Genomic DNA, 12292 nt, shown 5'->3' with positions numbered 1-12292 from the left:
GAATATTCATTCCTTTCCTATTTCTATCTTTTACTGAAGTCAAGGCATGGGAATTGCAAGAACATATGTTCCAAGAATCATATGAAAAAGTTTTATCTATGACCTGGAGTTTCTTTATCTCATTGTCTGAATCCCTGGCGCTTAAAATAACATGAAATTTGAAACAATATTTTGATTTATGCCAAGCGTTCCCTATTTATCCTTTATTTTAGAATCAGTCTCTCTTTGTGTCTTAAGAAAATATGCAGAAAGACTCATCAAAATACTGGACGAGGTGAAGAATTCTACTTTGGACAACATAGGATAATGTAAAAAGTATAAAATGTTATGATAGAAGCTGAATTCACAACTATAAGCAACTATAAATTACAGAGAGTTAAAGTAAAAGGAAATAAATTTAGTCAAGGGAACAGATCAAAATAAACTTAATGATGGACTAAACGAATTGACCGAACATTCACTGCCAAAATATTACTTATTTCTCTTTTGTCTTTTTCTCTCTTCCCCTCACCCTTTATCACTCTCTCTCTCATAGGTTTCATTAAACAAACAAACAAACAAGCAAAAATATTAAAATTTTCCGTGTCATTTATTGAATGTTCAGAATATTCACTAGAAGATACTTCATAATTATCTATCACATTCTAAAAGTACGAAAGCACATTATGTATATTATGCATGAGTTTTCTCCTTTTTACAACATTCTACCTTAATGGGTCCATGATGTAAAATAAGGAAAGATATTCAACTCAGAAAGATATCCTCTCATAATAAATTCATTAAATTAATGTTTATTATACCTGAAGAATTGGGTACATTATCATTATTAATATATTTCCTTGTTTCCATAAGCAATCAGGAGAATATATTGTGAATAAATATTATGATCTCTGCATTATTCAAGGGGAAACAAAACACGGAAGATAAGGGATTACCCACTGGTAAGTGGCCCTTCCATGAACAAGCATATGAATTTGACCTCCAAATGGAGTATTCATTTCCTCATATTTCCTTCTTTGCAGATTAATTATCTCTAACCTGCATTTTCTCCACTTGGCCTGAAATGATGAAGCAAAATAACACTGTTACTGAGTTCATACTGCTAGGATTGACCCAAGATCCAATGAAAAAGAAGATGGTATTTGTAATCTTCTTCATATTTTATGTGGGAACTGTGGTAGGGAATTTGCTCATTATTGTGACCATCAAGTCCAGCCGCACACTTGGGAGCCCCATGTACTTTTTCCTATTTTATTTGTCCCTTGCTGATTCCTGCTTCTCAACTTCCACAGCCCCCAGACTAATTGTGGATTCACTCTCAGCACAAAGAACCATATCTTACCATGAGTGCATGACTCAAGTCTTTGCAATTCATTTCTTTGGCCCCATGGAGGTCTTTGTTCTCATCCTTATGGCTATTGATCGCTATGTGGCCATTTGTAAGCCCTTACATTACCCAACCATCATGAGACAGCAAGTTTGCACAATCCTGATCATTCTTGCATGGATAGGAGCTTTTATCCATTCCATTGCTGAGATAATGCTGGCCTTGAAATTGTCTTTCTGTGGACCCAATTTGATTGATCATTACTGCTGTGATTTGCAGCCCTTGCTGAAACTTGCATGCATGGACACCTATATGATCAACCTAGAATGGGTGTCTAACAGTGGGAGCATTTGCACGGGCAGTTTTGTGTTTCTGATGATTTCATACACTGTCATCCTTCATTCACTGAGAAATCACAGTGCAGAAGGGAGGAGAAAAGCTCTCTCCACCTGCATTTCTCACATCATCGTAGTAGTCTTATTCTTTGTTCCATGTATATTCATATATGCACGCCCCCCAACCACTTTCCCCATAGATAAGATGGTGTCCGTATTTTACACTATTGGGATCCCTTTTCTCAACCCATTCATCTACACACTGAGGAATGCAGAAGTTAAAAATGCCATGAGAAAGCTATGGCATATCACAACTACCTCAGAAAGCAAGTGATGAATTGAGGGTTTTGGTTGATTCTTTAATCTGTACAGATGTCAAATATAATAGTGTATATCCTCACTTGTCCAACACACTCTATTACAATGCACCTGATTCCTTACTTTTTTCTGCACTTCTGTCCTCAAAGTAGCTTCCCTCGTAATGCCAGCCAGGTTCTTACCTCTCCTGAGAGTTCAGTTCTGACATTGTTGATTATGAAATACTCCTCACATTTCAGTCTACACTTTGGTTTGATAAAAAGAAAGATATTTATACACAATCACAACTGTTCAAACAGTGAGTATTCATAAATAAAAAAGAGCATATTCTCTATGATTTGTAATTCACTCTATTAGAAAATTTCAAATAAGATATCCTGCTTTCTCTTGAACACATCAGAGCAAAGGAGCTAACTTTGTGTGTCAAGAATTATTTTTCTTATATCATTCATTCATTTTAAAGATTTCCATAATTGTGAATGCAACACCAAAAAGGTGTGAGATATTCAGCTAATTTGTTTGATTTCTACATAGGAGCTACAAGAGAATTCTACAACTCTAAAAGGAAAAGAAGCAAAATAATGTATGTTTCAAAACTAAATAATAATTTAAAATACACCATAGATAAAACATATTTTTTGAGATTGACATACAGAAAAGTAGAACCCACTTTGGAAGGGGGGAGTATATTATTTCATTTACTGCTATGTTTTATAAGTGGGATAAAGGAAATTACCAGAGGCATTCAGAAATACTCACTTGAATGTCTCTAGTTAGAGTGAACCTGGAGTTAGAGTGAACCTGCTTTTGTAGCAGGAAGCCACTTTTTTCTCTGTCCTTTCCTAGTTAAGCAGTAGTGTGGATTAACAAGTTAGAATTGCCAATAGAATTTATTGTTCAGGGGTGCCTGGGTGGCTCAGTGGGTTAAAGCCTCTGCCTTCGACTCAGGTCATGATCTCAGGGTCCTGGGTTCGATTCCCGAATCAGGCTCTCTGCTCAATAGGGATCCTGCTTCCTCCTCCCTCTTTGCCTGCCTCTCTGCCTACTTGTGATCTCTGTTTGTCAAATAAATAAATAAAATTTTTAAAAAAAATATAAAAGAATTTGGTGTTCAGAGTTAACAGAGCAGATTAGCAACCATGAGATTTTCTCATGAATTTTTAACTCATTGATTTCAGAGAGTACAAGAGTGTTAATTCAAAGGTGTACATGCCCCTGATATATATACCAGCATTATCTACAATAGCAAATCTATGGACACAGCCCAAGTTTCCATCAAATGATGAATGGAATAGACACGGGGTACGTATTTCTCAGCCATTAAAAAGAATGTGATCGTGCCATTTGCAATGAAAAGGTTTGAGCTAGAGACTATTAGGCTAAGCTAATCAAGTCAGTCAATGAAAGAGAAATACCATATGATTTCATTCGTGTGGAAATTAAGAAAACATTGAGTATAGAGAAAAACAGAGAGAGGTGGGCAAATCAAAAAATGGGTTCTTAACTATAGAAAACAACCAGATGGTTACCAGAGGGGAGGTGTCTAGAAGGAGGGGTTAATAGGTGATGGGGATTAAGGAGTGGACATGTTGTGATGAGCATTTGGTATGGTATGTAAGTGTTGAATCTCTAAATTGTACACCTGGAAATCATACTACACTGTATGTTAACTAACTGTAATCTAAAAAAAAAAAAAAAAAAAAAAAACCTTGAAAAATAAATAAAAAATAAAATTCATTACTTTCATGTATTCAAGTTGACCACATCCTTATTAACTGTTACAAGATTCCATTTTATTTTTAATGCTGTTGCCCATTATTTAACTGGAAAATCCTTTCTAATGTCAATAGCTTCCTCTTGTCAAAGTTATTTTAAAATAAATTCATGGAAGTATCATGGTTTCAATGTTCTCACTACTTTTTGATTTCTGGATTATAATAAAGTTAATGACTGCACTAATGTCCAAAGTAGGCATGCTGATGGACAAATTATATATATATATATATGTTATACAAATTGATGTTTGATGTACCACAATCAAAGTAATTAGCACATCTATATTCTCTATATAGTTACATGTGTGTGTGCATGTGTGTTTGTGTGTGTGTGTGTGTGTGTGTGTGTAAGAAGTCTCAATTTAAATTTATCCTGGTTGCAATTTCAAGTATTCATTATGGTCTTGTTAGCAATAGTGACCATGCTATATATTAGATCTCTAGAACTTATTCATTCTACATAACTGAAAACTTGCACACTTTCAGCAACATCTCTCCCTTTTTCTCAGTCCCTGTCTCCTGGTAACCACCACTGTGCTCTCTGTTTTTGTGAACTGAACTATACCATTTCCACATATAAGTGAGATTATGCAGTATTTCTCTTTCTGTGTCTTTCATGTTTCACTTAACATCAAGACCTCCAGTGCCATCCAGCTCTGATTCCTGCAAATGGCAGAATTTTCCTCTTTTTAATGTCTGAATAATAAAGATCTCACATTTTCTCTCTTGATTCTTCAAGAATCAAGGGGGGAAGTTGTATCTGTACCTTAGCTTCAGTGAATAATGATGCATTGAACTCAGGAATGCAGATAGCCCTTCACAATCATGATTTCAGATTCTTTGGATATATACCCAACATTAGGATTGATGGATGGCAGTTCTACTTTCAATTTTTTGAAGAACCAATAAATTCTGTTTAGGGCGCCTGGGTGGCTCAGTGGGTTAAGCCACTGCCTTCGGCTCAGGTCGTGATCTCAGGGTCCTGGGATCGAGTCCCACATCGGGCTCTCTGCTCAGCAGGGAGCCTGCTTCCCTCTCTCTCTCTGCCTGCCTCTCTGTCTACTTGTGATCTCTGTCTGTCAAATAAATAAGTAAAATCTTAAAAAAATAAAATAAAAATAAATAAATTCTGTTTAATGACTGCACCAATTTATATGCCCAACAGTAGTGTACATGGGATCCCTAGATTCCACATCCTCACCAATATTTTGTATCCCTTATCTTCTCAATGACAGTCCAACAAAGGTGATGTGATAATTCATTATGATTTTGATTTGCATTTCCCTGATGATGAGTGCTGTTGAGCACCCTTTGAGGCACCTGTTCACCATTTGTAAGTCTCTGAAAAATATCTGCTTGGTCCCTCTGCTCATTTTGTAATCAGAGGAGATGAAGGAAATTGCCATAGCTTCTGCTCTATTTTCCTGTGAGCCTGAAATTGCTCTTTAAAAGAGTCCATTATTTAAAAAGATGTTAAGAAGAATATAAAATTGAATATTAGACAAAAATCATCTACTCAGAAGAATATAGAAAAGAAAGAAAATAACTTGCAAAGGGGAAAAAAAAAACCTTTAATAATATGAACTGACTCCCAAATATGTAATATTTATATCACATGCCAATGCAATGTACTTGAAAGGCAGAAGTTGACAGAATAATCTTCAGCAAGAAAAGTAAAGGACTGATACACACATCAATATGATAGATCCCACAACAAAGAAACCATGCAGTATGAGTAAATGCTGTGATTCAATGTGCATGAAGTTATAGAATAGACACTAATAAAACAGAGTGGTACAAATCAGGACAATAGTTGCATCTGAGGCAATTAACTGAAAAAGAGCATGACAGAACTTTCTGGGTTAAAGGAAAGTATTCTGGATCTTGAATTTCTTAAGGCATTTGAGTATATACATTTATAAAAACTCATCAAACCATATACTTAAATAGTCTGCATTTCATTATGTGTAAAATTTATCTCAGAAAAAGAATTCTATTACTAAAACCAAACAAAACCAAACAAAACCTTACCAATATATCTAAACATACCCCCCACTAAAAAAGAAAATCCTTTCAAATTAGTGATCATTTGCCAGGGGAGTGGAAGCAGAACAGTGATTGTCATTAAAAATTTCACTCCCATGAGTGGAAGATTATGAATATTTTATTGAAAATTAGTATATCACAGTTATTCTGAATAGTTGCCTTAGATTTCACAAAAGTTAAAAATGTTTGTAATGAAATTATGTCATCAACAAAGTGTAAAGCCAACCCACAAACTGAGAGAAAATACTTGCAAATCATTTTTAAGATAAGGAACTTATTTGCAGATTTCATAAAGAACTTGTTAATACCACTTAATAATAAAAAGGCAACAACCCAACTTAAAAACTGGCCAAAGATGTGAGTAAACATATCTCCACAAAAATATTCAAATGGTCAAAAGAACATGAGCCCCTTTAGGTAATAGGAAGTGTGAACCTCAGCCATAATGAGATAACACTTTACACCAACTAGGATGTCTAGGAAAAACAAAACAAAACAATAACAAGTTTTATTGAGGTGGTAGAGATATTGGAGTTGTCATAATTGCTGATAGTAATGTGAAATGGTGCAACTACTTCGGAAAACAATGTGTCAGCTCCTCAAAAGATTAAACATATAATAGCAATGACCTAGCAATTCTAATTAATCTTAGGCATCTACCTAAGGGAAATTAAATATATATGCACACAAAAACTTGTACATGATTGTTCATTGCATCATTATTCATAGTAGCTAAAATGGGGGAGCAATCTACATGTCAATCTACTGTTGCATGTGTAAATTATATACTTATAAACTGGAGTGTTATTCTTCTACAACGTGAATAAAACTTGTGCTAAGAACATTACCCTAAATGAAAGAAACAGGTTAAAAAGAAAATTTCTTTTATATGAAATGTCTAATAAAGCTAATCTATAATGAAGGAAAGGAGATTATGGAACCCTTGGTGGCTCAGTCTGTTCAGCCACCGACTCTTGACTTCTGCTCAGGTCATGATCTCATGGTCATGGGATCAAGCCCAGTTGTGCTTTGTATTCAGTGTGGAGTCAGCTGAAGAGGTTCTCTTTCTCCCTCTACCCATCCACCAGTGCTGTGAATGGGAGCCCTCTTTCTCTTTCTTTAATACAAAAGATTAGTACTTGGATTGTTTCCCAGCCTTCTATACTAAAAACTATTAAATTCTATACTTTAAATACATGAATGGTAGCGTATGTGGAATATATCTCACTGACAAGGCAAAGCCAGAAAGAGTCAAATACCCATGGGGTGAAGGTGAATGTCCCCTGACCAGTCAAGCAACTAGAGCTAATAGCTGAATGTGAGGCAGTTCAAGCATGAAACCCAGGTAACAATATGGCACCCACATTCCTCTCTTCTCCTGCTGGTAGGCATAGATGCCTTAGCAATGCCCTGCATTTCATCATGATACTACAAGACCATAGATGAACAGAGTTATGGAAAGTATTCTCCATCTTTCTGATACTCATGTGCCTTACTTGCCAAGATTTTGGCTCACATTCATGGGGTCACTTCTGAAATCCTACCTACAGATATTCCCTGTTGCTGCTGAAGTAGTAGATACTGTGTGACATGATTAGAACCTAATATGCCCCGCAGATTTCCCATCAAGCTTGCTTTGTGCTTTAAATGCTCCTGCTGCAAATTTTGATTGTTTTTTCTTATAACTTCAGGAAGTGTTCAGTGACATGGGGAGATGGCAGTGCAAATGGCCTGTTCTGGGGTTGAACTTTAGCCAGTGGGAAAAGTAAGTCAATGGCTAATTTCCCCCTCTTATGGCTATTTGGAAAAGGAACAGTCTCTCTTAAAAGGTCCAGTGAGATCAAGAAAACAGCTGTGTAAGTGGTGAAACTAGCCCAGGGGTATGCAGCTTATCAGTTCCTCTAGGAATAGAAATGGGTAAGAGTCTGACCCATTTTGGATATTGTATGAAAAAAATAGAAGGAGATTTGATGAAAATAGGAAGGGTAAAGAAAAAAAAGCAAAAATGAGGAGAAAGGGGAAAGTAGGAATAGTGGAGGAATAACAAAGGATGTTAGTGGTTAAGATTAATATCAATGGCTTACAATCAAAAAGTAGAAGCATGGAAGCCTGCATTACAATTTCTCCCAGGTATAAACTAGAAGTCAGTTTCCCAACAATTTCTGCAGAAATCAACAAAGATTTAATTAAAAAGAAAGGCAGTGAACATCAATGGCACTATTGAATCAGCACTCTTCCAATCAAATGGAACTTTCAAAAGAGTAGAAGAAATAAAATTCAATAGAGAAAGAACCCCAGATAGACATTTAATATATCCACTACACTAAACATTTATCATCTTTATATATATTTAACAACATTAATCCCATGAACAAGATAGCAATCATAAAACAATTACTTCTGTTTCCAGAAATGTTTTGGATTCATGTTTGGTCTTAAATGCAACAATTGATTCGTTTTTAAGTTTAGCTAATAAAGAACAATTTAAAAATTTTAACAGGTTGAAAAGTCATCCTGGAAATAATTATTTTGCCATTGGATGTCATCTTTTTAAAAATTAAAAGGCAATACATGGACTAGGAAAAAAAAAACTATATACGTATAGTCACACACATTTATGTATAAAGATTTTTTAATATCTTTTTTAAAAAAATTTGACACAGAGAGAGAGTGATTGAGCGAGCGAGGCAGAGTGAGAAGCAGACACCCCACAGAGCAGGGAGACCGATGCGAGGCTCGATCCAAGGACCCTGGGATCATGACCCGAGCCGAAAGCAGACGCTTAACACACTGAGCCATCGAGGCCCCCCAGAATTTTTAACATCTTAATTTAATTTTATGTTTTTCACTGATCCAAGATTCATTGTTTATGCACCACACCAATGACCCTGCAATTTCACTACAGATGTAGTGAAAAAAAGGGCCCTATGTACCCCAATGTTCATAGCAGTAATGGCCATGATCATTAAACTGTGGAAAGAGCCAACATGCCCTCGACAGATGTAAAAGCATTTTATATTATATACAATGTACATATCCAATTTTACATATAAATTATATATAAATATATACTTTATATTTAATATTTTGTTTAAACCATATATATAACAAAAAGACCTATATCTAGAACATATAACCACGCTTACAGTTTAGTAATAAGAAACACAGAACTACTATTTTTATGTTATACACAAGACTTGAACAGAAATTAAAAAACAAAAGATATACAAATGCAGGATTTTAGGGTAGTTTTATTTTTAACTTTTAAGGAAACTCTATATGTTTTTTAGAGTGGCTAGATCACTTGGCTTTCCCACTGACAGTGCTTGAGAGTTGCCCTTTCTCCACACCCTTGCCAACATACCTTATTTGTTGTATTGTTGATTTTAGCCATTCTGGCAAGTGTGATGTGATATCTCACAGGAGTCTTGATTTATATTTCTTTGATGTTCAGAAATGTTGAGCATCTTTTCATGTGTCTGTTAACCAACCCAATGTCTTCCTTTGAGAAATATTTATTCAAGTCCTCTGACCCTTTTGAATTGGATTACCTGTTTTTGATTGTTGAGTTTTTGAGGTTTTTTTTTTACTTTTTTTTTTTAATTTTTTGTCAGCGTAACAGTATTCCTTGTTTTTGCACCACACCCAGTGCTCCATGCAATCCGTGCCCTCTCCAATACCCACCACCTCGTTCCCCCCAATCTCCCACCCCCTTCCCCTTCAAAACCCTCAGATTGTTTTTCAGAGTCCATAGTCTCTCATGGTTCACCTCCCCTTCCAATTTCCCCCAACTCCCTTCCCCTAACTCCCCAAGTCTTCCATGCTATTTGTTATGCTCCACAAATAAGTGAAACCATATGATAATTGACTCTCTCTGCTTACTTACTTCACTCAGCATAATCTCTTCCAGTCCCGTCCATGTTGCTACAAAAGTTGGGTATTCATCCTTTCTGATGGAGGCATCATACTCCATAGTGTATATGGACCACATCTTCCTTATCCATTCGTCCATTGAAGGGCATCTTGGTTCTTTCCACAGTTTGGCAACTGTAGCCATTGCTACTATAAACATTGGGGTACAGGTGGCCCTTCTTTTCACTACATCTGTATCTTTGGGGTAAATACCCAGTAGTGCAATGGCAGGGTCCTAGGGAAGTTCTATTTTTAATTTCTTGAGGAATCTCCACACTGTTCTCCAAAGTGGATGTACCAACTTGCATTCCCACCTACATTGTAAGAGGGTTCCCCTTTCTCCATATCCCCTCCAACACATGTTGTTTCCTGTCTTGCTAATTTTGGCCATTCTAACTGGTGTAAGGTGATATCTCAATGTGGTTTTAATTTGAATCTCCCTGATGGCTAGTGATGATGAACATTTTTTCATGTGTCTGATAGCCATTTGTATGTCTTCATTGGAGAAGGGTCTGTTCATATCTTCTGCCCATTTACTGATATGATTATCTGTTTTGTGTGTGTTGAGTTTGAGGAGTTCTTTATAGATCCTGGATATCAACCTTTTGTCTATACTGCCATTTGCAAATATCTTCTCCCATTCCGTAGGTTGCCTCTTTGTTTTCTTGACTGTTTCCTTTGCTGTGCTGAAGCTTTTGATTTTGATGAAGTCCCAAAAGTTTATTTTGGCTTTTGTTTCCTTTGCCTTTGGAGACATATCTTTTTTTTTTTTTTAAAGATTTTTATTTATTTATTTGACAGACAGAGATCACAAGTAGGCAGAGAGGCAGGCAGAGAGAGAGAAAGGGAGGCAGGTTCCCCGCTGAGCAGAGAGCCCAATGCGGGGCTCGATCCCAGGACCCTGAGATCATGACCCGAGCCGAAGGCAGAGGCTTTAACCCACTGAGCCACCCAGGCGCCCCTGGAAACATATCTTGAAAGAAGTTGCTGTGGCTGATATCGAAGAGATTACTGCCTATGTTCTCCTCTAGGATTCTGATGGATTCTTGTCTCACGTTGAGGTCCTTTATCCATTTTGAGTTTATTTTTGTGTACAGTGTAAGAGAATGGTCAAGTTTCATTCTTCTACATATAGCTGTCCAGTTTTCCCAGCACCATTTATTGAAGAGACTATCTTTTTTCCACTGTATATTTTTTCCTGTTTTGTCGAAGATTATTTGACCATAGAGTTGAGGGTCCATATCTGGGCTCTCTACTCTGTTCCACTGGTCTATGTGTCTGTTTTTATGCCAGTACCATGCTGTACTTTAGATGTGACCCAACAATCCAGAAATTGCACTACTACCAGGTATTTGTAGAAAGAATACAGAAAAACAAGAATACTAATTCAAAGGGATACATGCACCCTGATATTTATAACAGGATTATCTACAAAGGCCAATTATGGACACAGACTGAATATACATCAAATGATGAATGGATAAAGAAAATGTGAGAATAGATAGATAGATAGATATAGGTAGGTAGATAGATAGATGATAGATAGATAGATAGATAGATAGATAGACAGACAAACCCAGAAAAGACTCTTTTTTATCATTTTTTAAAATTTTATTTAATTTTTTCAGTGTTCCAAGACTCCCTGTTTATGCAAACCCAGGGCTCCCTGCAATACGTGCCCTCCTTAATTCCCACCACCAGGCTCACCCATCTTCCCACCTCCCTTCCTTCCAAAACCCTCAATTTGTTTCTCAGAGTCCACAGTCACTCATGGTTTGTCTCCCCCTCCAGTTTCCTCCAATTCACTTTTCTTTCATTTTCTGAATGTCCTCTATGTTATTCCTTATGCTCCAGAAGTAAATGAAACCATATGATAATTGACTTTCTCTGCTTGATGTATTTGACTCAGCATATTCTCCTCCAGTCCTGTCCATGTTTATAAAAAGTTGGATATTCATCCTTTCTAAGGGAGGGATAACATTCCATTGTATATATGGATCACATCTTCTTTATAAAACAGGCTCTTTAATCTAGAGAACAAAGTGGTCGTTACCATAAGGTAGGTGCATAGGTGCATGGGTGATGGGTTTTATAAGTGATGCGCATTAAGGAGAGCACTTTTTTTTTAAAGATTTTATTTATTTATTTGACAGAGAGAGTTCACAAGTAGGTAGATAGGCAGGCGGAGAGAGAGAGGAGAAAGCAGGCCCCCTGCCAAGCAGAGAGCCCAATGTGGGACTCGATCCCAGGACCCTGAGATCATGACCTGAGCGGAAGTCAGAGGCTCAACCCACTTAGCCATCCAGGCGCCCCAGGAGAGCACTTTTGATGAACACCAGATGTTGTATGGAAATGTTGAATCACTATACAGTATACCTGAAACTAATGTTACCTTTTATATTAGCTAACTGAAATTTAAAAGAGAACTTTATCCATTTTGAGGTTATCTTGCATATGGTGTACAAGAATAGGTCAGTTTCATTCTTCTGTAGCTGTCCAATTTTCCAGCACGATTTATTGAAGAGACTGTCTTTTTTCCATTGGATATTTTTCCTTGATTTGTCAAAGGTAGTTGACCA

General features: G+C 36.5%; 1 protein-coding gene across 1 annotated transcript; it reads left to right on the top strand.

The window, feature by feature from the left end:
- The first annotated feature begins 1066 nt into the window (after positions 1 to 1066).
- Positions 1067 to 1996, top strand: LOC125078575 (olfactory receptor 4C11-like). The gene has a single exon (XM_047691464.1). The coding sequence runs from the start codon at positions 1067 to 1069 to the stop codon at positions 1994 to 1996; it is 930 nt and encodes a 309-aa protein (XP_047547420.1).
- Positions 1997 to 12292: the final 10296 nt, after the last annotated feature.

The sequence above is a fragment of the Lutra lutra genome, chromosome 10 (genome assembly GCF_902655055.1).
Source record: "Lutra lutra chromosome 10, mLutLut1.2, whole genome shotgun sequence".
NCBI lineage: Eukaryota > Metazoa > Chordata > Mammalia > Carnivora > Mustelidae > Lutra > Lutra lutra.
Note: the sequence above shows the minus strand (reverse complement) of the source record. Positions and strands in the feature narration are given on the sequence as shown.

Coding starts and splice junctions, on each gene's coding strand:
- LOC125078575 (XM_047691464.1), top strand. CDS start 1,067: ATGAAGCAAAATAACACTGTTACTGAGTTCATACTGCTAGGATTGACC.